This window comes from Pseudochaenichthys georgianus, chromosome 8 (assembly GCF_902827115.2).
Source record: "Pseudochaenichthys georgianus chromosome 8, fPseGeo1.2, whole genome shotgun sequence".
Classification (NCBI taxonomy): Eukaryota; Metazoa; Chordata; class Actinopteri; order Perciformes; family Channichthyidae; genus Pseudochaenichthys; species Pseudochaenichthys georgianus.
This window is the reverse complement of record NC_047510.2, coordinates 17,248,416-17,276,315: the sequence shown is the minus strand read 5'-3', so window position 1 is coordinate 17,276,315 and position 27,900 is coordinate 17,248,416. Positions and strand designations below refer to the sequence as shown.

Sequence of the window (27,900 nt, the reverse complement as noted above, 5' to 3'; positions counted from 1 at the left end):
CCCAGTGTAACTCTGTGTTGTGTCTTTAATCTGAAAAAAGATAAAGAACAGGAATTTGTGCTTCAAAAAACATTACAGTTATTTATAAATGCTTAAAAAGTCATTACATTCACCCTGTAGTTGGAGCTGTGAAATCATCTTAACAAAAGGCGCCTTGAGGACGTCTCTGTGTCTGTATGTGATTCACAGTGACTATCCACTTCACCTGCTACTCATTAAAACAACCTTCTGCAATCACGGCTTAGAATACAAGTCCTCTGATGTTGGCACTTTCAGAAAAACACAAAATCAGGAGCATTATGAAGTCATGTGACCATAACAGACATTGACACATTTGAGTTTAACAGAGCAGATAGAGACACACAGAAATGTGGGGAAACAGCTCAGCAGTCATGATTGAAACAGAACCGATAGAGCTATTTGTGAATATAAAAGAAACTATGACATTGTACGCTGTAATACCTTCTCATGATGACTGCTAACAAGTCTCTAGATTAATGTCTTAATGTCAGAACATGAGATGAGATGAAAATGACACTATTCTTTGAACCCATCACCCTTCACAGTGTGCCAGACAGCTACCGTATGCCTTTTGATATTTTTTCACCGTACACCAAAACTCAGTCTCTAACTTATCACTTATAGTTCATCACATTTACTAGACGTATTGTTCTTAATGTGACCAATACATCTCTAATATTAGGAAAATAAATTATATTCCAAATAAATGATTACATTCTACTAAGTCTAAATGTGCAATTCTTATACAAAGTGAATGCAGATAATTCTTCATGTGAAACATAAAATACATTTGACTTCTCTTCACAGAAACCTTTGTCTGAGATGCAGTTTGTGTGGCTTTCAGATCCGACGACTGCACAACGCATGTATATGTTTGTATGTGTTTACTGTCCACTCGTGTACCAGCGTTTTCCGACCCTGCTGGGCAGGAATAATCTCTTTATTGCACAGGACCTCGGGTGTGAAGGGATGCTGAATCACAAAGCCACAGCCGCCTGTCAGGGCGCTGTAGAGTCCGAACATCAGAAACAGGGGGCCCCTGAACCCTCAGGGACGTGGAAGGCAAGCATCCCACGCCCTACAGCAGCATCTGAGCAGGACAGAGGAGGTTTGAAGGGAGGGGGAAGTAACAGAGCGGGGAACATATGGCCGTCCCATCCAAAGGACCAGGCTTTTGTGAGGTGTTTGCTGTTCTAGCTCCCCGGCAGCCCAGGGTCAGAGACGTGCCTCTGGATCTCCTGCGGTGCTCTGGAGGTCTCCAGGTGCTCAGGGAGGGAGGGGAAGCGCTGGCTGACACATAACAGTCCAGGAAGCTCCTGGGCTCCTGAAAATTGAGGAGGGGTGATTTCCACAGAGGGCAGGTGTGGGGGGACAGCCTCTGGCGACATGGACATCGTGTCATCAGAGGCCACAGTGAGATGGATCCCGCTGGACAGAGAGTCCCTAGACTTAGGGTTGAAGTCCGAGTCTGGACTCTGGAACGAGAGAAAAGGATTAAGCCTAACTCAGACAGGACTGTTGTGTTTAAAGTAGAGTAGTTCACAAATACACTTATTGAATTACCTCTCACTGTTTGCACAATACATATGTTGTTAGAGCAAGCAGTCTGTTATCTCATAACAGTGGTTCAAAAACCTTTGTTAAAGCAACCCTGTTGTGTCGATACAAATATGTTCAAGTCCCCCCGAGACAGCGCAGACCTATTCATCATTTACATTTAGACATGACACGCCCTTCTTTTTAAAACTCTGGGCCCTTTATAAGGGAGCGCTCCCAGGCTTGGGAACCACTCTTGCCAGGCAAACAGTGGACACTCCAGGAAGTTACTGGTTGAGTAATACTCTGGCAAAAAAGATTTGTTATAGATTAAACACATGTAATGTAAAATGTTTATTGATTATCTTTAAAGAGGCTGGTAGGTGGATTTTGTTACCCTTACACAGAACCAGAACAAATACTCAAATGTCAAGCTGTCCCATTAAATAAAACAATAAATAATAGGTAAGTGAAGTTTGTAAAGTGAACACAACACCTGTAGGAGCGAGGCAGTGCTGCCGATCTGGACAGGCGGGATCAGAGGGACAGTGTGGATTGCTCCTGCGCTGAACAGGGTGGTGGGGGGAGGCGGGTGAGGGCGGGGAGACACAGCACTGTAGGCTGGAGGCACCGGGGCCATCTGCCTCTGCAGGAGCTGGAGAATCACATTGATGTCTGCAGTCATTCGGGTCTCCAGCCTGGGAAGGAAAATAAATAATTTATTTTCATGATCGGAAAAACACACATCCCAAAGTGCTTTTGATGTTATTTTGATGCCGGATAGAACAAGTCATAAAAGGGCCCTCTCATCTGTTTTTTCTAAAATGTCCACTAGGTTTCTCTCTTGCTCTCTCTACAGTATATCTCTCTGCCTCATATTTCATGACAGACATACGAAAGGAGGATTACAGATGACTGACTTCACAGAGAATGTTTCTAAATATTTGAATCTCACCTTTGACCCCTTCTTATTTTTTTTGTCTTTGTATCCTCTTCTATCTCCTCCCTTTTTTCAATACAAATGCAGCTCACATTACCACCATGAACACTATCGGCTGGGAACTGATAAGCAAACACAGCAGGAGAGGCAGGGAGGAGTTTCCAGAAGTATTATAATGGTGACGCTAAAGTAAACATTGGCTGTGAAATGGAAAGAAAAGCCAACATCTGTTTATTGGTTTGCAGTGGGGGTATAGCTCAGTGGTAGAGCATTTGACTGCAGATCAAGAGGTCCCTGGTTCAAATCCGGGTGCCCCCTCTTTACCACTTTAAAAAAGTAAACATTTAACCAGCTCACCTGTTCAAATGGGACTGCAGCAGATCCAGTCTGGTCCCCAGCTCGCTGGGTCGAGCTTCAGGGTAGGGTGGACGCTGGAAGCTGGCTCTGACTGAGGACGCTCGTCTCTGACTCTCTGAGAACTGGCTGGCTTTGCGGTCCGGCCAGTAGCCGTACAGGCCGGACATGCTGATCGGGGCTGCTGCTGTTTCCAAGAAGGAGAAATCATCTGTTCATATGTGAGGTACTTTTTAGTTTCTTATTCAAGAAATAATAATAATTATAGTAAGAGATAATACAATATGTTAGAAATCCAGACTGTCTTTTTTTTTATATTTCTTATTCATATAAATATAATAACACCTTTTTCCATTTTATTCCATTCTTGTAGTTTTTGTTCTAGTTTTAGAGCAGGCGTAATCTGATGTTTAATTGTTTATAAATTCATTTTGAAGTTTGTTCTTTCATTTGTACTTTTACTTTCCTTTGTATGTCGTTTCAGTTCCATTTTACAAGTATTGGTTGGGTTGTAACTTTAAGTATATTGACAATTTTATGTCGTTCTTGAAGTTTAAATCATATCAAATGTCATTATTACAATATGACTTTACTGCAGCCACTTGGATAAAAGGTAACATTTAAAAATGCACTAAAGTATGGTACACTTTGAAAAACAATAAAAACCTTCTAAACATTTTCTACCTTGATTTCATATTCAGATTACAATTTAGTTTAGTTTAAAGTGTGTCTTTTATTTACATTACAGTTTGTAACATTGAATTAACTCTTGGACTTTGGACTTGGACCAAATAGTTTTAATATCTTTAAAAAATATTACAACTCTATTTACTCAACCTCATTACCTAAGGTAAGATCTCAGGAAGAAATCTAAGAGGGAACTGATGTAATTGTGATTTCATATTTATTTTTGGTACACCTCTGTGTTGAGTTTGTTTTAAGGTTATAACAAGACATGACGGGTAAAGAATCGCAGGAAGTCTTCACCTGAGTATTGTGGTCCTCCGGGGTCAACAAGCGGGCCCATCCCAGCTGAGGGTCCACTGTGCGGCAGGACGTTGACCACGGGGGGGTAGTCTCTGGTATCCCTCGGTGTGGGGTACAGCTCCCCCTTGCTGTGTCCCACAGGCCTCATCTCCTCATCACTAGACTGCGAACAGTTGCTAGCACTGCTGCATATGTCTTCCCAATGGGATCCTGCCATCATTCCTTGGTGGTGGTTGGCTACTGTGCAGGACTGATCGGGGTACGAGTCTTCACGGTCCATGCCGTCTGTGTGACAGGGTCCCCAGGATAAAATATATTACAGTAAAATTCAAGCACTTCCAAAATACCTTTACCAAATATTTCCGGAGTCTAAAAGCCTTCAAAAGGACAACTAAGTTGTTACTACAAATTCCATTTGAAAACATAAAGTTTACAGAAGTGTATGTATTTTAAGCAGCTCACATTAACACAAATGTTATGTTTTACTATGATAATTTAAAGGTCCCCTATTTTTGTTTAAATTAAACACCAGACTATGATTACAATCAAACATTTTGTACGAACCCTGGAGGTAACACAACACAGAAACATAATGGAAATATGTTAAGCCTCGCCCCTCACTCACCTGGTCGGTTTCGGCGACGCAGGGATCTTCTCCGACGCCTTGTCCGCCGGTAGTCACAATCAGAGTCCCTGCCAGGGGTTGGTAGATGTATTCTATCTGCCTGATACATATCAGCTTCAGTAATTCAAAATAAACTGACCTGATCTCATGCTTAAAGGAAATGTACAGTCTTTGAATATTTTCACATCATTGTGTTTGTGTATTTATATTTATTGCAACTATGGGCCTTTTCTTTTTAAAATCAGAACAACCTGTTATGATGGTGAGTCAAGATGAAGAAGAAGAATGGGGGCTTATGTGTAGCTCTGGTGGAACTTACATCTCTCAGGTTGAATGTGATCTCCAAGTTGGCCCAGAACTTGTCAGCGAAGTCAGGATACATGTCCATCACCTCCAGCAGGTCCTCTCTCTGGATCTTGTGAAGGTCGCAGTAGGTCAAAGCCCTGACGTCAGAGCTGGATTTGCCTGGCCTCCCATAAAGACTGATGGGTTCACCAAATATATCGTTCTTCCCTACAGACAGCACAGCAACAGGAAAGAAGAGCATGGGAAAATAGTAACAATCACTTAATGTTGTCAAAAGTAACGCTGTACACAACACTAAGCAGTTTAGCGTTAAACATGTATTTTATTGGTGTGCCCACATATTATCAAAAGTATTTCTGTATCACTTTTGATAATGTTATTTGTAAATGTGTTAATGGGTAAAGATAAAACAGGCAGAAATGGTCCAAAATAAGTTTCTGTTCATGGCCTAAGCACCCACCTAAAATAATATGATAATAACATATTTGACATTTTTAATCTTATTTTTATTTAATCACCACAAGGCACAGGTATGCCACACCCAGCAATAGAGTAGCACTGATATTCATCAGCACTGCTGCTCAAAACAAGAGAATGATCCCTCAAACAGAGGCTGGAAAAGAGATGACCTACAGTATGCTGCCTGGTTCTGAGTACTGGGCCTATTGATGATCAATGATACTGTGGAATGGAAGTGGAGCTATGCCCAAGCACCTCTGGCAACACATCACACAGAGGGTGTGTGTGTGTGTGTGTGTGTGTGTGTGTGTGTGTGTGTGTGTGTGTGTGTGTGTGTGTGTGTGTGTGTGTGTGTGTGTGTGTGTGTGTGTGTGTGTGTGTGTGTGTGTGGTGAAAACGACAGCGTCAGTTGTGGCTGGGGTTTTGTGGTAAAGAGACGAAAGAGTGACCAATAAAGAGACACAATATGGCCATATGCAAAAATATCCATCGTGATTTGGTTTTGATTTTTTGTAGTGTGCATTCATATTGCATTAGTAAAATGTTTTTTTAAAACATAAATGAGAAACCAATGAAATTGATAATCTTACTAAGAAAAAAGGACCAAATAAGCAGAACCTCCACTTTGGCGCGCAACTCACCTAGTATGGCCACCACCACATTATCCCTAAGGATCTCTATAGAACCTCTGGAAAGGAAGTAGAGGGCGGTAAGAATGTCCCCACTGTGGACCAGCGTGTCACCCGGTGGGGCGTGGGTGGTCTTGAATCGCATGGCCAGAGCTCGCAGGCAGCCTTTGTTGGCACCTCGAAAAGCTTTGCAGTTCTGCAGCAAGCACCGGTTCAAATGGAGGCAGATGTCAGCCTGAAGACACTCAGGGAAACCCTTTAAAACCTGCAGGGCAACAGAGGGCATTGGGTAACTTCGGAATTATTATTTTATTTTTACCTGCATGTGTCCTGGATCTTTAAAAGCGTGTATCAAAACATAGAAAATGAGTTTAAAAGGTGCATAATAATTAAAATATGGGGTGAGAGAAAGAGAGCAGATTGATTTGGCCCGGGCACAAATGACAGTAGCTCTAAGTGATTATCTACTCTCACATTGAATTGACAGGCGCTAATGCTGCTCTCTGGCTGTGACATGCTCCAGTGCTGTTAGCAGCTGTCCCAACCAGCGATGTGACGCACATCCTCAGTGCAAATTAAGTCTCCCAAAGCATCAGCTCGGTAGGAAACCCTGGTGTTTATTTAAATGTGAAGGGGGCACCCAGAGTTGAACTGGGGACCTCTTGATCTGCAGTCAAATGCTCTACCGCTGAGCTATACCCCCTGCCTATTACAGTCAGAGTGAGGTTTGATTTGATCTACACCAGGGGTGTCAAACTCAATTTCATCGCGGGCCACATTCGCATAAAGGTTGCACTCAAAGGGCCGGTTGTAACTATATAAATATATAATATATATATAAAATAATGTATTATATTACATTATTGCCTCTGAATTGGATTATTATTGGATAGGATTATAACTTAGTAAAACTATGTCTGAAAGCAGAAGTCCAGGGCAAATAATTGCAAGTCTCTTCAGTGCGCATGTCACAAAACGAGATGCATTGTGGGACATGTAGTTTATGGGCAACCTGCTTCTGTAAAGTGGCATGTAACCATATAATAAACATAATATATTCTTTGCAAGCTCTTGCGGGGCCACATAAAATGAAATCGCGGGCCGGATTTGGCCCCGGGCCTTGAGTTTGAGACCCCTGATCTACACAGTAGCAGGTATGAATCCAAAAACAGGTTTAAGAAAAAAATCTCTCAAAATAGAGATTGTGAAGCAAAGTAAACATGCATTGTCATCTCTTCTGAAAATGTTTTCCAGCTGGGTGGCAGTTGTGGTTTGGGATTATGTAGACAAAAGGATCACAATGGGTGAACAGGGGGCATCCGGATTTGAACCGGGGACCTCTTGATCTGCAGTCAAATGCTCTACCACTGAGCTATACCCCAACATAGTTAACAATAAATATCAGCCTTTCTAATTGAAAGTTTTGATGTAAAAGCATACAACAACAACAACTCCATCTTTCTCAACTGTCTAAACAATTTCCTTTTTACACAAACATAGGGCTATTAATTCTACTACACATCATGTGTCTGATGAATTTTCTAAATGACTTACAGCGTTCATGTCGATGCCGTTGGTGTAGGACCAGGCATGTTGAAAGTACTCCTCCAGCCTCTGTCTCAGGCTGCCTGGGATCTGGTGGAAACGGATGAACTCTTTGACCCGCAGCATCTGGGTGTGGTACCGTGCCGTTCCTGAGTACAGTCTCTGAATGATGGCCGACACGTTACCAAAGATGCTGGCATACATCAGAGCTGATTGGGACAGATGACAGACATTTGTTTATGATGGAACAATTGATGATACAAAGATAAATGTACAATTTTGTATTTATTTTTATTTGTTTAAGAGGGCCGTCTGATTTTAGTCTCAATCCCACTCAACTCACAGCCAATAAGCATGACACAGATGGAGAAGATCTTCTCTGGGTTGGTATTGGGTGAGACATTCCCGAAACCCACGCTAGTCAGGCTGCTGAAGGTGAAGTACAGGGCTGTGACATACTTGTCTTTGGTGGATGGACCTGCAGCTGGATCACTGTCGTTGAACGGTTTACCAATCTGGTCCGCCAGGTTGTCCAGCCAGCCGATCTTGAGGCCTCCGATGCGGGCTGAACCGGTTCGCTCCACGTTGCCGATGGCGTACCAGATACAGGCCAGCCAATGAGCAATAAGGGCAAAGGTGCACATGAGGAGGAAAAGGACTGCAGCTCCATATTCTGAATAACGGTCCAACTTCCTGGCCACTCGGACCAACCTCAGCAGTCGCGCTGTTTTCAGTAATCCAATCAGAGTTGTTGTCTGAGGCTGTTGAAGAGAGAGTGGACATCATGTTAATGATAGGGATTAGGGCTACTGTGCTAAATTGTAGGGCTACTATGCTAAATTGTTTTAATAAGCATTTTGTGTCTTGTGGCTCTCTGTTTGGCTGTGTGGCTCCTGTGAACGCTCCAATCCTTGACTCTGAACAATGTGGTCTGGAAAACCCTTTCAGTTTTACTCCTTTAACTGTTGGTATTGTTCATGAAGCATTATCCAAGTTAGATCCTAGGAAACCGGCTGGCCCGGACAACGTAGAACCTTTCTTTTTAAAGATAGCTGCAGATTTTATTGCTCCACCTCTTACTTCTCTTTTTAACCTCTCCCTCAGCACAAACACAATTCCAAAAGTATGGAAGTCTGCTTATGTCTTGCCTTTACTGAAAGGAGGGGAGGCAACTATTTTAAATAACTATAGGCCAATCTCTAAATTGTCAGTTCTGGCTAAGGTGCTCGAACGCTTAGTGAGTGAACAAGTAAAGGAGTTTTTATGTATAAATGATATCCTGTCTAAACATCAGTCAGGATTCAGAAAGAAACACAGCACCATCACTGCGACAATGAAAGTGGTAAATGACATCCCTACTATTTTAGATAATAAGCAGAGTTGTGCAGCTCTGTTTATTGACCTTTCCAAAGCGTTTGACACCGTTGATCATCGCATCTTAAAGCAGAGGCTACTCAGTATAGGCATATCCAGCCATGCAGTGGGGTGGTTTGTGAACTACCTCTCTGAAAGGTCCCAATGTGTTCACTTTGATGGGCTGTCTTCTGAGTGGTTAAACATTTCTAATGGTGTACCACAAGGTTCTGTTTTAGGACCACTTTTATTCTCCATATATATTAACAGTGTAGGTGATAATGTGGATGAAGCTACTTTACATTTTTATGCGGATGATACTGTGATGTATTGTGCAGGTCCCTCCATTAAAGAGGCTGTTGTTAAATTACAAGCTGTTTTTAACACTATTCAGACTCAGCTCTCTGAACTAAAGCTTCTTTTAAATGTTGAGAAAACCAAGGTAATGCTCTTTTCAAAAGCTAAAAAGACTCCAGAGCCTGTTTTAGATATTGTAACTACGCAAGGAACAAAACTTGAAGTTGTTGCCTGTTACAAATACCTTGGTATCTGGCTTGATGATTGTCTCTCTTTTAAACTTCATGTCAATAACCTGCTAAAAAAACTGAGGGTTAGGCTAGGTTTCTTTTTCAGAAACAAGTCCTGTTTCTCGCTTGAGGCCAGGAAAAGGCTAGTCACTGTGACCTTTTTACCTGTGCTGGACTATGGGGATTTGTTGTATATGAATGCACCTGCCAATTACCTGAGCAAATTGGATGCTGCGTATCACAGTGCTCTGAGATTTGTCACAAATTGTAAAGCGCTTACACATCACTGTACACTGTATACCAAGGCAGGTTTACCATCTCTCTCTGTACGGAGGCTCAGTCACTGGTACACTTTTATCTATAAAGCTTTGTTGGGTAAACTCCCGTATTATATCTGCTCGCTGATAACACAGAGAGTTGCAAGCAGCTATTGTCTGAGGTCACATGATGTGGTCTTGTTAGATGTGCCAAGAGCAAGGACTGTCTCAGGTAAGACAGCTTTTATGTGCGCAGCTCCACTTGCTTGGAACAATCTTCAGCAAGAATTGAAACTGAGCAATCTCATTCCTCTGCATGTTTTTAAAGCTAGGGTAAATGAAATGCTTGCCGATACAATGGGCACTTGTAAATGTCTATAACTATGTATCCTGTAAATATAATGTATAATGTCCTTTATTGTTTTATGTTTCATGTGGAACCTATATGCTGCAGGTCTCCCTTTAAAAAGAGATCTATGATCTCAATGGGACCAATCTGGTTAAATAAAGGTTTGAAATGAAATGAAAATATTAGCAATCCTAATCCCAGTGTAAAATATGATCAAATAAATAAACACAAATTTGTTTGCTGCAGATATAAAGTTTATTGAAATTAAAAGTTTCGACCATGCAAAGAATTAAAATTCAGATTATAATTTTTTTTTATCAAATTATTTGTGAAGCAAAAACCTAAAATAAATGCAGTTTAATTAATGACCTGTTTTGCAAAGTTCCAAGCCCCAATTTATGATATAATAATTCAGATTTCTTGGAAGGCCAGTCAGAGAAAAAAAACGGATAATCAACCAAACATGTGCCATGTACATTGGAGAAAAAGAGGTTTAGACAACTCACTTTATCTCAAGCGCTAACAACTGGTTAGAGTTGTGCTGTGCAGCACTAAGTGGGGTTTTATGATGCACATATCAAAAACATAGTCATTTTATTATGAATGAATTAAAGCTGTGGTTGAGGGCACAAGCAAAACATATTTGAAGCTACCAAAATATACATAAATATCGGCATATGTGTAAGCCATATTTTTTTAATATTATATTTAAAACCGCTTTAACGTTATTTTACATAAACATTAAGGCAGATGCTATTTGCACCCGTGTGAAAATAGTCAACAACGCTATTTGAACTGAAGTGACTAGTGAACAATGCTATTTTGATTATTTTCCATGCTAGTAATTCTATTTTATCTCAAAACTTGAGGTTTGCCGACTGCCATCTAGGTAATACACCAAATATCCCTTTTAACAGAGTCATCAATAACGTTAGTTGCTGCACAGAGAGACCGGTTTGGTAGTTTGACCTTGTGTCTGTTGTGAAAGAAAATGTGTTTATCTTTTTCACACAACATTGGGTAGTAAAAGTAGACAAAAGGCCAATGTCTCCCCTTCTTTCTCACCTCTTCAGACCCCGAGCGGAATATGAGCAGATCGAAGGGTATGGCGGCCACGATGTCGATGAGGAACCAGCCCTTGAAGTAGTGCTGCGCGATGCGTCCGGGATGGCTGACCACCTCATCGTTCTGGTTGACGTAGGTGGTCCTGAAGTTGATGAGGATGTCCACTATGAACATGACATCCACCACCAGGTCCACTACGTTGAGCGGGTCACAGGTGTAGCCGCACGTTCTCCTCCGCTCTTCCTCCACCTCGTTGAGAAGGAAGGCGGCCGAGTATGGTGTGAAGATGGCGGTGTAGATGACCAGCAGCAGGATGACCCAGTCCCATACTGCTTTGAAGGGACTGTAGTGAAGGATGGTCCATTTGTGGATGTGAGGGGCCTGGAGCTTGTACTCTGGCAGAACGTCAGCACCGAGAGACAACACCTAAAGAGATGGACAGGATAATGATAGTGTTATTAATAATAGAGGTAACTCAGTAGGATACAAAGTGTGAAAGACTGTTCTTTATAGATGTGAGCTAAAAATAAGTTTCTTCATAAAAAGTGTCAAAGCCAATCTTGCTGACAGGTCAAGGGATTCAAAAGTAAGTGATAACTTCCTAAAAATATGTTCACCAACAGAGCACACTGAGTGAGTTTCCCAATATGCACATTTCATAAAGCAGCAAAAAACCCACAAACAACGCTTGTGTTTGGCCTATGAGCGTATGACATGATCTGGACATTTTTAGGATTTTTCCTGCATCAAGTTCTGCAGAAAAACCAAAGACTTCTACAAAAAACCCAAACTCAGCTGACACTGAAGCTCTGTCCGCTCTCTACAGGCACAATCAAATCACTGACTGCTGTTTTAAATTGCGCCTTGCATCTTCACTTGCCGATGTTGCCCCATGTGACCCCCTTCTACTAGAAGTCAGATCAATTGTCGACCAGAATAAGTGCCGGCATTGATTAGGAGCCATGCAGAGGAGTAATTTAATTTAGTAATTTTACAGATATATATTTGGCAGATTTAAAATAGCAGTGAGTAGGATTAATGGTATCTAGTGGTGAGGTTTCAGATTGCAATCAACTAAGCTCACTTCTCCCATCCATTCATGTAGTTATTATATGAACTTCAGGTAACGTACAAATGTGAAGGCCATTTATAGAGCAGTTTTAAGTTTGTCCAATCTGGGCTCTTTTTGAAATATGGCAGACCTGCCACTTTGTATCAATGAAGAACTCCTTTAAAGACAAAAGGTTTCTTAGTTTCAGGTGATAATCCAAAAATAAAAACATAGTTTTGACATTATATTTGTACTTACTGCCAATAAAAAATCCAAGTCCTACAAATGTTTCCCGACAAATTGTATATTTCTGTTGTCCCACTGCTTACATCCATGCTCAAGCTGACCAACTATCCCATGAGAGATGTGAGACTCTAATTAGTATTTTGATTTGCATAATAACCATAACAACATTTGCAGGACTTGTATGACAAGTAGCTTGAGAGCCAAAAAATAGACATAGTCAAAGTAAATTGCACATTCAAAATATTACTAATTTTGTCCTTGGCCATATTTGGTGAAAAAAAACGAGGGTGGTAATAAATGAAGTTAGGTTTTCTAGGAATAATGGTGGCTTGTACAGCTTTCCAGGATATCAGGCCTTTCATGACAGAGGGATGTTAGCTTCCACCCTTATTCTGTTTTTTAATGAGCAATAGACAGGGCATAGTAAAATAAAATATGTTATAGTGGGAGACCTCATAGGATTTACTGAACACACAAACCTCTGGCACTTCTTTGTGTGTCAGCAACTGACCACAGTAGCTGAACAGATGTGAAAAGACAACATGCTAATGAGAATGTAAACACGAGCAAAAATTCACTCATCCAGGAAATGTTGTTATTGATGTTGTTCGCAGTTCTGTTTCATAATGACAACCAGAGAACAACTGCCACCACCAGTTCGCACGCAACAGCTCTGGGTCACTTCTCTGACTTTATAATTAACATTGCAAGAGTTTACTGTTTCAATATTTTAATATATATATATATATATATATATATATATATATATATATATATATATATGGTAGAGGCTGATAGTTGAGGTGGGAAGTAAAAGGAAAGCTTAAAGACTGAACCGGATTTATAATGAAGCAACTTTGAAACATATGAAATTGCTGCTTCTAGGACATTACATGAAATAACAGCTTAGTAAATACTCACAGGCTGGACTGTCGATGATCTGATATTAAAAACAAATCTGTCACATGTAACTCATTTCAAGCGTCTTTAAGCATTAGACAAATCCCATGTAGTATTATTATTATTATTATTTCAGTGAATTTTATTTTTGCAAAACTTCAACCATAAAGAACTACAGAAATGTAAAACACACAATTCTTCGATGCATCCTCCGTGTCATGTCTTATTCCACGCTTAACACAAAAACACAGCAATTTCTTTGCTTTAAACCCCTTAAAGTAAACCTAAAAGAGCAGCAACTCAGACGCATTGTGTAAAAACTGTCCAAACAAAGAGATACAACCTTTGCATAAGCCTAACCTGGACAAAGCTGCTCACCTGTGCAGTTACAGTAGGTGAGCAGGAAGGGGCAAATTGGAGCATGAAGATATGAGGACAAAAGAGGGAGAAAGAGGAGGAGAGGTGACAAGAAACAAACAAACAGTGAAGTGGAGCTCAACAGGGAAAGGCAGAGTGTTGGGAGGACACCAGGTGGCTTGAGAGACCCAGTAAGGCTGAGGTACTCACAGGCTGCAGTTTAAGCTTGAAGCTCATGGTGAAGCGCGTTCGGTTTAACAGCAGTAGACTGAGAGATACAGAGGGGGGAGGAAACCCCTATCAATTTCTCTGTATCTCCCTCTCTCTCTCTCTCTCTCTCTCTCTCCTCCCTCCCTGTAGTCCGGCCCTCACAATAGGATCCTCCTTTAAACATAACAAAAATGATCTATTGGCTATTTGAATGATGGCGTCCGCAAACAATAATGACTTAAAGCAGAAATAGCCTTGCTTTAGCACTCCACACTTTATTCTTAACTGTTGATAGCGGAAGCCTGATTTTCCTTCAGATTTCACTCAAAGAAATCTCACAGCGGCCAGAAATCTGGCCAAAAACCATATTTTGTGGAACTAATACAGCCAATTGGACTGTTTTGTAAGTTTATTTGGACAAAAATGTCAGCTAAATTAGATGTAATGTGTGTTCCTGTGAGGTCTCCTGTTATAAGCTAATTCAAAGCTAGGGGGCAGCATAAAAACACTTCTGCTGCCTACGGTTACCAGTGTTTTACAGCCACAGTCTGGTGAATCACACTGTGTGCTTCATGTTATGCAGACAAATCAATATGCCAAAGATCAATAGCAACCTTCATTTCCCTTTTTGTAAGGTGCCAATCGAAATCCAATTATAAAAACAAGAAAATTAACACATTTATTGTACAGTATAACGTGATAAAAGCAAAATAAAACTAAAAATGTGTTTATAGATTGAGTAACTTTTAATTCACATGATCCTTCTTTTGAAAACTCGATATATTGACCAATGCTACCATTTTTTTTCCAATATGACAGCAGCAATGATTACTGTGACCTAAAACCTGACCTTCATGGCTTCACATTCGTCCGTGACCCCATGAATATGATATGACTATTGGTCTATGGGCAAGACAATACAGCCATAAATAACTTTGAGATTTTGGGCTATTTTGCTCCCATATCATGTCCTCTTTCAGGGGTTACAAAAACCTCCAAAATATACATCAAGGGATACATTTTACTAGCACATTTTTATGTAGATTAGCATTAGATAATGCCTCCATTGCATATCTTAATATACCATTTTAGGACATAATTATAATAATCAATTTCGGGAGTTTTCATGGGGATATAAAAGACTTTAAAATGGTACACTGTTCACCTGATATGTCTTGCAAGATGTATGGAGTTTTACAATACAAATGCTTGAAGGACATTTTCAAAAAAAAAATATGTTTTCAAACTTCGGAAAGCTCCACTACAGCACTTACAAACACCAACATGTACATCTGTATCCCTCTCTGTATTCTGAAGGTTTTTACAGGGGGGTTTGTTAATGTATCATTCAAAGCCTGATATTTGTCTTACTCTCTAATGCTGGTTCATTTCTATTTCTATTTTGAGATGTTTCTATTTTAGAATTGTATATTTCTACTCGTTTAATTTGTTATGATGTGCAATGCCTTGTTTTGTTTTATGCTGCTGAAACAAAATGTCTTCCCAAATTGTGATGAATAAATTACATCTTATCTTATCTTAAATAATGGTGAATGTTTTTGTTTTTTTTGACAGTTGACAATATTTTCTGATTACTGAAGCAATAGAAAAAGAGATTTACAAAATATCATTCTGTACAGACCTTTGACTCTAATATGTTAACAAATTAAACCTGCATTTTGAACCTGCATTTATGTAATGTTCTGTTCTGGAAATGTAGGCAAATTAGCACATATGAAATAAGATGTCACATTAGACTGTTCAAAGATATACAATTATATAAAAAGTTAATATTTTTACCCAATTCACAAGAAATGTCTACCCTTATCAGCACATAAACACTCTATAGAAGACTGCAGTGTGGTTCTATTAGCAGAGTTAGAGGTCTGACGGATGCACAGAGAGCATCCCCACTGCCCTCCACTTCCATTAGCTCCAGACACCAAGGTCACTGGCATCAGGCAGCGAGTGCCACTCAATAGCCTCACAGCTGTTGCCCTTTTTACTCGCTTTCATATCTATACAGTATCTCACCGGGACTTCTCCACACTCCTGCAGACAGCTTCAGACTGTGATCCCCAATCACACTCACACCATCACCACATACACCCTCACACACCCAAGGGGGAGGACAGTACTCTAGTCTGCCAAGATACCTTTTATACTGACAAATAATCATTCTTAATGTCATTTAGTCTGTTTAAATGTCCAAAAAGTAATTAAACTGTTATTAGGAGACACATTTCTTCAAGTTAATTAAATCACTATGATGTAAAAACAGCTACTTAAAACACCAGGTTGATTTGTGCTGGAAACAGGAGAACATTTCCTGTGTGTGGTCTGTCAGCCGGAGACATAACAGAGACAGATAGTTCTAATAACTTTCTGCTTTCTACCTCCCAACAAAAACATATCAAAGAGCAACCCACCGCTTACTCACACAGAGGAACACTCTTTATCTAAACTTGTACATGATGTCAGCAAAGATAACAAGTTAAGTGTTCCTGCCAGGCATTTTATGAGGCCTTCTGTTCTTCCTTTCAGTCTTTCCAGGGCCACAGAAGTCATGTTGCTCCACATTGTGCAGCTGGCCGTTGATACCACTCAGCCAACTGGTGTGAAGGAGTGATCTCCTATCAAGGGAGCTGCAAGTATATCAGGGAATAGTACTCATTCTTTTGTTTGTCCTATGTAAACGCAAAACTGTAAAAAAACAACAAATCCAGATGTGAAACGAGAAAGCACTAAAACCTCCCCTTTCCGAACTTCCTTTATTTACTCATAGTAATAATCATGTTGAATGTCTGATAGTGGCAATTCTTTATGAAGAATACTTTTAGATTGAATACCTTCCTATTTCTACCGGATTAAGGTTGGATTTTTAAACATATCATTAATGTTGTATATTCAAAGACAAAACACACTAAACGCAACCAAACTTTCTTGGTCTGGTTATGTCAAGTTTAGTTATTTAACATGCAGATGTAAATTCAAATAAGTGAACGTTGACATTTGGTTTCTCACATGAGACGAACCGCGGCCTGTCTTATGTTAATGTAGTTCTTTGGACTCAAGTACTTACAATACTAAGTTGTTACTACTGTGAATCATTTTATTTCATTACTCTGTGACAATTGTGCTTCGTATACCACAACATTTATCAAACGGCTTAAGTTAAGAGCTACCTAAGATTATGATTTTATATTAACATAGATACATAAGCTTATACAAAAGTGTGCATCAGTTTGTTTTTTAGAAAGTGTTCTCTAAGTGCAGGGGCGTTTTTAAGGCTTTAATTTATCCAATTGATTTATACTCTCCATTTTCAACATTCAGATAGGGACCGCTTTTAGAGCCACATTTTAAAAGCAGAAACTTATAAAAGTCCACCGTGTTTTTTTCATCACGTCTCTGTGTGAGGTTACAGTATGCCCAAAATGTGCACTGACGCACAGTGGTGTGAAGACAGGTGGCTCACACCTCAGGTGAGATTCTTTTTTCACACTTTCACCCTGTGACTGCAGATGTCTTTTAGCATCTTCAATGAGCCAGCAGCAAGCAAACATTTTTAGACGTCTTTGTCTGAACTATGTACAGAGACAATGATGAAGGTGACAGCGCAAGGAGATAATGCCCTGGAGCCCTGGACGTGTCCTGCAGGATGACAGGAGATGTAACGTGATGTGATGTGAAGTGTTTCGTTTCAGGGAAAATAGCTACTTGACTAAGCTTTTGAGAAAACCTCTAAATATGAGGCTAAACCTGAAGTTATCAAAATACATTAATCCTACAAATCAAACAAAACTTTCCATCCAAACAAGCAAAACATAAATCCAATTCATAAATAATAATAAAAACAGGAGATCATTTTATTTCCACTTAATAATTTCCATGAACAAAACAACATTGATTCCAGTGCAACAATCTGTCTTATTTTCTGTCTTCATGGTAGAGATACTGATGTAGACAATTCCAGAAATGAAGGAAACTGCACTGAACAAGTGGACTCATCTCACCTGATTTGTTTTTGTATTAAGTCAATTAAGTTGTGTGTTATATTTGTCAGGATTCAAATGAATTTATATTCTATTTCTCCATCTTAACGGTTTTTCTTTGGAACAGAAATTATTTGGTAAATGATGTTAATAATTTCGAATTGAAAAAGTACTCCAAATTACTTTAAATGAGGTCACAAAATTACATTTTTGAACAATAAATAGGTGGAAGCAACCGACAACAATACTGTGTCCAGTAACTTTGACCAAAGAACGATTGAAATAGAAATAAATAAAGGCAAATAGGATTTATCGCCTATCTTTCTTCACTGAGATGTTAATGGGCTTGACTTACCTGAGTGACGTGTGTGACCTTCTCTGTGACGTTTTGAGTTCGTTCTTTAATCTTGCTGGGTGCAATGATTTCAATTTCCGGTGGCGAAGGAGGTCTCATCCTGTCCGAGCCGAAGGTGAGAGTAACCTGAGGAATGCGGCCGATGGTTCGATGTCTCTTCAGGTCCGAGTCTGACGTGGAGTTCAAAACGCTCGGCTTCAGATCTGCAGCAGAGAGCAGCAACATCAGCACAGATCAAGAACATTCATGCAGATTATACAGATGTGAATACAAATAAAAAAGAACAGAACACATAATAATATGATCTTTTACATTAGCTGTGTGTGGGGATGTCAATTCATGACCAAATGTTAAAACTAAAATATAAGAGGTTTTGTGTCCACTATCAGGACAGCATTTCACCTCAGCCTCAAGACACAGATGGGCATACAGGCGTTAACACATGGTGAAAATGAAAGAAATGTTAGACTCCAAAAGATACTTCAGAAAATAACAAGAGAAATAGAAGGATATATGTGCGATAATGCACAATTCTACCACAAAAGTACCACAGACCCACACACAATCATACACACAAAGACAGAGGGATTGATTGTGTCTCTGCTGGAACAAGCAGCACATGCTCAGATTGAATCGCACTGAGTTATGGATGTTGGATATCGGATTTTTTCTTTACCTTTGCTGTTTGATAATGATGATTTCTGATGTGTACTTATAGATGCAATTATACCTGTATACATGGATGTACTTGTACAAGTAAATAATATAATGGCCTTGGTGGGGTAAACCTCTTTTCTGCCTTCATCGTTCAATCCTCATTGTAAAAATTATCAGTTTTGGAGAAAGGCTTATTGATAGTAATTTCTTAATGAACCACATTTGCAAAGGTGATGTGTATTTATTCTTTTAATAACCCTTTCAGTCTCAAAGACTGTAGCTATTAGTTTATTTTAACAACATTGAAAAGACCATATTTGTGTTTAGACAAAGGAAACAATCGTTCAATCATTTCTTTTCAAAATGACAGGTCATATATGATTCAACTTACGTAATTTCCTGTTTTCTAACCACAAAGCCAGACACTCGCTACTGTTGGTTCGGGAGTCTCCAGGCCGATCGCTCCATTCTGCCCTCATGCCATCGATGTCGTCCAGTGACGAGGATCGTCTGAGGCTGCGGACACTGTCCCGAGAACAGCTCAGAGGTAAGGCTCCTCGGGGGAAGGCATTCCCGGGGTTGAGGTGGTCTGTCAGCAGGGAGCGCCGCTTGGTGGAGGGCTGGGCTGCAGGGGAGGGGGGGTCCAGGTCCTGTTCTATCAGGGCTTCTGTCTCAGACTGCATGCAGCTCTCCTTGGACGGGATCCGAAACTCTCTGAGGGGGACTTCCTCGCTGTTTGGCTGTCACGGACAGAGAACAGGAGCCACGTTTTAAGTGTAGGAATGTGATGATCTGATAATTTACTGTCATGATTATCTTCGGCAAAATATTTGCAATATTATCCAAATAATCAGTAAAATAGGATTAAAACAGCACTTAAGGTTAGGATACATATTAAACACCAATATTGTGTGAGTCTGTTCCTTCTTAAATAATATTTAATGTATTTCTTTTTAATCAGACTCTTTTTAAAACTTCCCTACCATGACAGCAATCCTTCGTTCATGTGAGGATATTTATGATTATCCGGATAATGGTAATTCACCACAATAAACGTATTAGAAGTTTTATCGATTTACTATTTCATCCCATCCCTACTATGGAGTACAGAGAATAATTTTAGAAATAATCAATTGTTTTAGAAAATAAACGTGTAGCTTACAACACGGCACTAGTCCTGTAAGACTGTTTCATCCCTGCCAAAGAGACTCAAAGTGTACATTTGTCTTATCCAATACAGTTTCGGTCAGGTATACTGACTTCCAGGAAATATTCTGCACTAGAAGTGATGAATGAAAACAGTGAACAGTTACTCTGAAAGAACAAGGAGATTCTGAGAAGAGAAAGGCAAGCTCAATAATGGATTTTCCCACTCATTCTTCCTGTTAGTGTACTTTCAGCTGAATAATCAGTCCTCAAATTTCAACAATTCTTTCTGCTATTTGAGGCAGCTAACACTTGAAACAGCACAATGGTTGTACTTATATGGGGGAAATCAGCAAGGTTATAAAAAAATGTAATTAGAGCAGACTGCTTTTAGGTTTATGCTCTTCATGAAAGCCTAATGTTTTGTAAGTGAAATCAAAGATTGAGTCACTGCGATGCAAAGCAGATATGTATTAGTACTGTTTGTAGATATTAGCTACAGTCACTAAGTATTAGAGGATTGCATTATCTTTGAGTGTGCTGTGAGTGGGTGTACACAACCTCACCTGCAAGTAGTCCACTACCACTCCTTCAAATTGATCTTTGGAAAGTGAAGGTCGTCGCCTTGACCGGAGCATCGGCAGCCTCATCTTCAACCTGCGATTCTGACCTGAGAGGAAAAACCTGTGTTATGTTATATGTATTTATTTTGTATTAAATCAGATGTTAATGTGGTATGTTCATGACAGAGAACTAATGGTTTGGATACAGCAATACCAAAGATGTCAACACTGATCACTATGATAACATGACACATATTCATTATTGTGAATCACTGGAGCAAAACATGATCATTCCTACAGTTATTCATGTGAGCTGTTGCAACATTAATATGGTATAAAATATGTTAAAGACTTTACAGTAAATCAGTCCTTGGGTGACTCTGTTCCTGAGGCCTGACTTTTTGAGAGATGGATCAATCAGCTCCTGGAAGTCGAGAATAAACATGATGACAATTCCTTCCTCGTTTTTTACGGGCACAATGTCCACCAGGCATGGTCTGCAGGTACCTTTTGACATAGAAAGAGATGGAAATAGACTTAAAAAAAAACTAAAAACAGGGGGCATCCGGATTTGAACCGGGGACCTCTTGATCTGCAGTCAAATGCTCTACCACTGAGCTATACCCCCACACAGATCAGCAAGCTCCCCAACAAATTAGCATATTACGTGGGGGTGGGGGTGGGGGGGACAGAGACATTGACAATGCATGATTTTAATGGGAAATAGGAGGGACACAGATTTGAAACAATGAAAGCTAAAAGGCTACAGGATCAAAACATGTCAGGTCTCGCTTCACTCTGCAATCAGTGGTCTAAAAAAAGTAACGGGGGGGGAGGAAGGAGACACACACACACACACTAGGGCTGCTCAATTAATCGTATTTTAATCGCAATTACGATTTTGGCTTGCAATGATTATGAAAACAACATAATCGAAATAAAACTATTATTTATTTTAAAAATTTATTTTATTGGTTTTTCAGTTGAATTATACTTAAAGTTCAGGGTAATCAACTGTTAAAAACATGCCGTTCACATTTTTTTTTTAAATAAAGTGATGTTTTTGCCATAATCGAGCAACACACACACACACACACACACACACACACACACCCACCCCCACCCACACACACACACACACACACACACACACACACACACACACACACACACACACACACACACACACACACACACACACACACACACACACACACACACACACACACACACACACACACACACACACACACACACACACACACACACACACACACACACACACACACACACACACACACACACACACACACACACACACACACACACACACACACACACACACACACTCTAACAAATACTTTCAAAGGAATTTCTATAATGGAAAAAAATCAGCCGGGTAGTGAATGCAGCCGAATCACATTGTATCAATTTTTTCTGCTTCTTCAGTCTGTAAGCACAGCAGGGAGCATGAGACAAAACAAATACGTAAATGCTTAGTGGATTTAAGCTTGCATGCTGATCGCATTTCCATGATAACAGTGCCATAGACTGCCCATGCCCACATGTCCAAAGTTGCAACATGTGTGTGTATCTGTGTAGGTAAACAGTAAATGTACTTGTGTTTATGGTGGATGACAGTAATCTTCCTGAGCCTGGTGTGTTTGCTTGCCCCTATCATGTGTTTCTGCCTCAGTGCGTCTGGGCAGGTGGCAGATAACAAGGTGAAAAAGGAGGTGAAAGAGATCAATAGGCCAAAATGCAGACCTGAGCACAGGTTCAGTCTGCAACTGACAGCAGGAAATTAAGGGAAATTAAGCTTTGAGAGGAAGGAGCGTTCAATAAAATACCACGATTGACAAGTTTAAATGTCATTCTTGCTCTGTTATTTCTTACAAATCTAATATCCCCATCTCTACACTTTTCATTCCTTCTTGTTTTCCAAACTATGACAACTACATTTTAGTTTGCACAAAGATGTTCTTCTAAAACCCAAGCTTTGCACTGTAGAAAATACAGGTGGAAAATATGAAAAGAAAAGCATGGGACCGATATTGAAGAAGGAGTAGAGTAGGGATTAGGGTTATACAAACAAATGTATGAATAAATACTGGAGGTTCGGAACAAAGAAAAAAACATAACGTGGTTTTGCTGGGGAAGCTGTGCTGAGAACACACTGACACACTATGATTTAAAGCCTGATTATCAAACTTTTCACTGATTTTGAATTGCGTTTCATCTCTAATTTGGCTTTCATAAACAGAAAACACACAGCATGTTGTCAGCATGTTCTCACAAAAGCCAGTTAGCACACTTACAAATAATCTGGTGGATACAATTCATTTTCCACTTTTTTTTCATTAATATTCGGGATTTAAAAGCTTGGTTGTTGTCAGAAGTTGGATAGCAAAACATACTGATTATTGGGACTGTGACGCCAGGTATCTGAGGTTGCAACTCTGCCTTTCCTCCAGTGTCTTACCTTCCTTATCATAGTAGAGGATCTCCACCTTGTGCTCTTCGGAGCCGAGCAGGGCCTGAGCCAGCTGGGCGAGGGCACTCTTCATGGTGCCGGGCCCCACCAAGAACTGGCAGGTACAGGGCTGCTGCATGATCTCCGCCCTGGCAAAACCAAACATCTGGCAGAAGCCTTCATTGCAGTAGATGATGCCACAGTTCTTCATCTGGGCATTGGCGATGAGGAACTTGCGATCTGAGGGGCAGAAGTCATATTACAGTTATGGAACTAAATCAATGTTAAAACATGCGCAGCGATTTTTTTTTTATGTCCCATAGTGAGGGTTGGAACAAGGTATTTTGCTTTAACATTCTTCAAACCTCCATGGTGTCTGGCCTGAGATGGCAGTTATAGCTAATGTTGCTTTGCTATGATAGCTAGTATTTGTTAGCAGTTATGCTGCTGTTAGGCTACTTTTTGTCATTAAACTGCTTCCTTGTTCATGTGAAAACTGAATAACTTACAATTTCGGATTGTCAAAGTCCATTAATTAGTTGCCTTTGGAAGAATCTTGAAATAAAGAGTTGGGGAGTTTAGATATGGTTAGCTATGTCACACACTTTCATTAAGCTAATGCTATGAATGCTAATGATGTTGGTTTGTTTAGCTCTGTTTTGAGCGTTGCAAACTTTACTGTTACATGCAAAAACATTTATATGTAATAATAATATTTCATATAGTAAGAAATAATAAAATGATGTTGAACAAATTCAGATCTATTTTTTGAATATGTAAAAAAAGGTACTGCTTTTCTTTAACATTACATTTATAATAAATCAATCCTAAGGATGTTCACAATACAATTGCACTTACACTGTTTGATTTAATCAAACACACTTCAAAATGTCCTGCATGGTCTCCTCTCGACAATCAGCTTAAGTGGATCTGATTAAAGTCTACCACTCCATGGTGCTAATGTCATATTTTCCCCCAATAGACTGAGGAGAAGATGTTGGCACTTTTATTTGTGGGTCTTCTATGGGATTAGTTTTGTTTCATAAAGATAAAGCAACACTTTCTCAGAATCAAGCAAAACTACGAGTTTAAGAGAGCTAAATCAAGCAAAAATAAATGTAATTTCAAAAATAAAACTATTCCTGAGGAAGATATGAATAATCAACAGTTTGAATGGAATCTCTAACATTTTCACATAGAATACAGATAAAAGAGTGATTATACAAACATTTTAATTTTAACCAGAAGATGAATGTATATGTAAAGACCATAGGTAAAGACATTTGGTCAAATTAAATGACACTGAGCAAGTGATAACAGCAACGCCCAGCGTGGATGAAGATGGTGCAGGTCTTTCTTCTGGCTGACAGGCAGGTAGGCCATCCAGTTATTTTAGCCGGGCGGGCTAAAATAACTGGTCGTGCTTTTTACAGTATTACGGCTTCCACAGATGAAATGTTTTAATGGATTTTTTGTCAAAGCACTTAAGATATTCATTGCTATCGGGATGTTAAGAGCATTCCATGGAATATAACAAAAAGTGTATCTCGAGCCGGTTTCCCAAACTAACCTACCCCACCTTTAAGTTAACAAATAAAACTCAGCTCAGTGGCAGTCATGGATGGTAGGTTTTCCTACAAAGAGAATAAGTAAACTCAGCCTCCATTGATTTTTATATCAAATTAGCCGGTTAATAAAATAATCCCATACTTTCCCTGCTCTCAAGCAATTTGAGGGAATTAACAAGTTGTTGCAAAATGTTATCTGACTGATACTGTTTCTATTTTCTTTCAAAGGCCCAGACTGTTAGTTCTATATAGGAATATAATTTCATGAGATTATTATTATTTATCAATTTAAATGCCCGCACAGCTCATTCTTACAAGAATTGCACCAAAGAAGCAGTTATTATATAATAAAGAAGAATTAGAGAGATTTGTCGCAAGAACTTTGATTTTTTTTGATTGAGGTCAAATTATTTCTGTACTTTTACTAGTGGAATATTTTCCATTGATTTATCGTTACTTTGGCTTAAGTAAAGCATCAAAACTACTGCTGGAAACTGGACCACAGAAATGTGTTTTCCTGCAATGTCAAACCTTTGAGTCCTACTCTGCAAAAAATCCTTAATAGTAATTCCAAGCTAATATACTATCCAGTTCCTGTTATTGATGATTGTAATATATGTTTCAGCTGCAAAAGCATGCCAAAACATTGTCCACCATGAAAGTGAAGTAGGACAGTTTTGTTCGAAGCTTGCTAATAGAGTAGTGTGAGCTGTTTTAAAAGTACTTGCCTATCCACTGACTGACCCTTTTAATATTGTGTGGTGGAAATGGTTGAAACCGATGACCTATACAAATGCGTGGAGGGGAGTCTTCCCTCAGTCCCTCTGTTTAGAGTAAATGGGTGAGCTCCGCTGGTTGAAATCTCATCCTGTCCAAAGTAATATCAGGGGCTCAGAGCAGAAACACTGATCGTCACACGGTTGCTAAACAGCACTGCTGTGGCATGTGCCCTCACCTGGCCGTGCACGTGCACGTGACTGCGGGTGCACACATACACACTTAGGAAAATACAGTAGTGGCATTACATAGTGGAGTTATTTAAAGAAGCTTTACAGAATCTAGCATTCTTGGCCTCAGATGTTATCAGACTAAAACTGATTGAGAGCAAAAAAAACGATATTTCCATTTTGGGTCAGAATCTGCTCAGGATGTCAGGGTTATTTTCAGCCCTAAATCCACAACATTGTTATTTGTCAATAGTGAGGTTGTTAAGGGGTACATGTGTGAGAAAACAAAGCGTAAATTGGGCTGACTTTTATACTTAATTGGAAATACATGTAACATAAACAAACAATATAAAAACTAAAGAAATGTAAATGACCAATCCAACATCTGAATTTGTTCTTCCTAAATGCGTGAGGGGTGGTCTCTCTTTGCATTCAGTGACATTTGAGCTAATTACATTACACACAAACACATTCAGGTGCAATAACACCTCAAACAGTGGGGAGAGGGCTGTTAATGGCCCTGACACAAAGCTGATTTATGTAACATTAATTAAAAGCCAACCCGTCTCCCATCTGTTCAGACAACCGCAGTCAAAATAAAATAAATAAATAAAAGGTATTTGGCACCATATAAAGAAGAAGTTTTGCACACATTAAACAATCGGCTACTTTAATTACATTCAATCCAGTTCCATTCGCAAAAATGCTATATTTGTTTACAATCCATATATTGTTGGCCTCCAAGTTCTACTGATTATAACCACTAGCACAAATTGGGGCCCCTTGATGTGTTTCAAATATATAGGATTGGTTAGCAGTTCTCAAGAAATGTGACTAATGGAGGTCTCTTTTTATGAAGTTTTTAAGCACACCAGTTTGGGTCTGGCAGACCCTTAACAGATCGAAAAAATATGGCTAAATCTGAATTGTTTAAAATGGATACAAAATATCCTACTGAGAACTATTTGTTTTATAAATCACAATGTGCACCTGTGTGTGTGTCCTCCTAACTCTGAAAGCATGACATGTTCACAACTAATCATGTATAGCCTACTTACTCTGATCGTCGAATTTCCTGATAATAGTGTCCAGGTAGGTGTTCTGGAGAGCCACATGGCCGCGTTTCACAGGCATTATTTCCCCGACACATAAACCTAACTAAAAAAGTAAAAATAGAATAGAAAGCAGGTAATGAAGTGCCACCTGTGGAGAAAACAGCCTGTAACCACTTGGAGCGTCAACAATCAGGGATAGGAGGCAACTGATCGTGAGGGATGAAGAGGATGGAGAGCAGGTCTGGTTGCCAGGACGATAGCAGATGAAAGACGCAGTAAATGCTTAAAAAAAGTATTTTAGGATACTGAAAAAACCCCATTCAACATTTCTTACGCCAAAAAAGAAAAAACAGCTCCCACACGATGTTGTCTTCCCAAGGGAGAAGACGAAACCTGTTTAGGGAGAAGAAGTTGAGAACAAAGCCGGGATATCTCAGTTTGTTAATATTATCTCAGTATGCTCTCTCTCAAGTTTGGCCACTGCACGATCCTTAGGGCAGAGAAGAAGCTCCTCTCAGACCAGACTCCCTGATCCACTCCCCTTCACCTCCCCCCGGAGCGGCTGGCAGCAGCGACGAGTCAGCCTGTTATCCAGGTCAAAAACGGAAGTCAATTTTGTCACACTTTCAAAATAGAGGTCCATTTATTCCATTTCTTTCACCAAAAACGTTTTTTTTATTTAAAACGAATACCATAACAACTATTATTATACTATAACAAATATGTTCAAGCTAGAGGAATTTATTTTGAGTCAGAACATTTTGATTTGTGGATTTAGGGTTTACAAAACATATTCAGAAGCTGATTGAATTAGATAACCAGTATAGTAGCCATTTTGCTAATCTTTTAAATGTATATGATTAAGGAAAAATAACAAAAAGTACAATACACAATAAGCTTTTTGGTAAACAAATGATTCTGATACTTGCACATATTCAGTAGAATAATCTCAACAAATAGAGACCACTTTTATACTTTTTAAAGCATTACACATGGGGCAACAACCCCCCATTCCATAAATAATATATAATAAATATATGTATATAATGTTTGGTCATATTTAAAGATGCACTGTCTCAGTGTTGTAAAACTGCCCTCAAATGCCCCCAAAATATTTTGCAAGTGAGAACTTTTAAATATATAATGGTATGCTTTATTACATTTAGAGGTTATCAAAGAATAGGGGAGATATGTTGAGATGTTTGGACTGAGCATGAATTAATATTTCTTAAATTAAGGGATGTTTTATTTTGAAATCCCTGTCCTGAAGTGATGTTTACACTAGCTGTGATTAGTTGACACAGTGATCTGACACTGACAGAGTGCAGACCCTCATCAGTCTACTCTGCTTCACTCAACATCACAAGTCTCTGAGCTCAAAATAGCAGCAGCCTCTCTCTGTCTGTGGCTGCCATCACACTTCT

General features: G+C 39.5%; 1 protein-coding gene and 4 non-coding genes across 6 annotated transcripts; 1 reads left to right on the top strand and 4 right to left on the bottom strand.

The window, feature by feature from the left end:
• Positions 1-7: 7 nt before the first annotated feature.
• kcnh6a (potassium voltage-gated channel, subfamily H (eag-related), member 6a) lies at positions 8-27,027 on the bottom strand. 2 transcript variants are annotated; one of them, XM_034089733.1, is made up of 16 exons: positions 26,480-27,027; positions 22,916-23,146; positions 20,791-20,940; positions 20,437-20,540; positions 19,116-19,464; positions 18,068-18,270; positions 10,954-11,379; positions 7,746-8,163; positions 7,412-7,611; positions 5,870-6,122; positions 4,783-4,976; positions 4,464-4,563; positions 3,839-4,123; positions 2,855-3,038; positions 2,054-2,255; positions 8-1,496 (listed from the first exon to the last, which is right to left on the bottom strand). In XM_034089733.1, the coding sequence occupies exons 1-16, from the start codon at positions 26,553-26,555 to the stop codon at positions 1,215-1,217; spliced, it is 3,657 nt and encodes a 1,218-aa protein (XP_033945624.1). In that variant the 5' UTR covers positions 26,556-27,027; the 3' UTR covers positions 8-1,214. The 2 variants fall into 2 exon arrangements, with proteins under 2 accessions (XP_033945624.1, XP_033945625.1); XM_034089734.1 differs by having other exon boundaries at positions 2,855-3,035.
• On the top strand, positions 2,744-2,815 carry trnac-gca (transfer RNA cysteine (anticodon GCA)). Its single transcript has one exon. It is a non-coding gene; the product is annotated as a tRNA-Cys (tRNA).
• Positions 6,489-6,560, bottom strand: trnac-gca (transfer RNA cysteine (anticodon GCA)). Its single transcript has one exon. It is a non-coding gene; the product is annotated as a tRNA-Cys (tRNA).
• Positions 7,168-7,239, bottom strand: trnac-gca (transfer RNA cysteine (anticodon GCA)). The gene has a single exon. It is a non-coding gene; the product is annotated as a tRNA-Cys (tRNA).
• trnac-gca (transfer RNA cysteine (anticodon GCA)) lies at positions 20,990-21,061 on the bottom strand. Its single transcript has one exon. It is a non-coding gene; the product is annotated as a tRNA-Cys (tRNA).
• Positions 27,028-27,900: the final 873 nt, after the last annotated feature.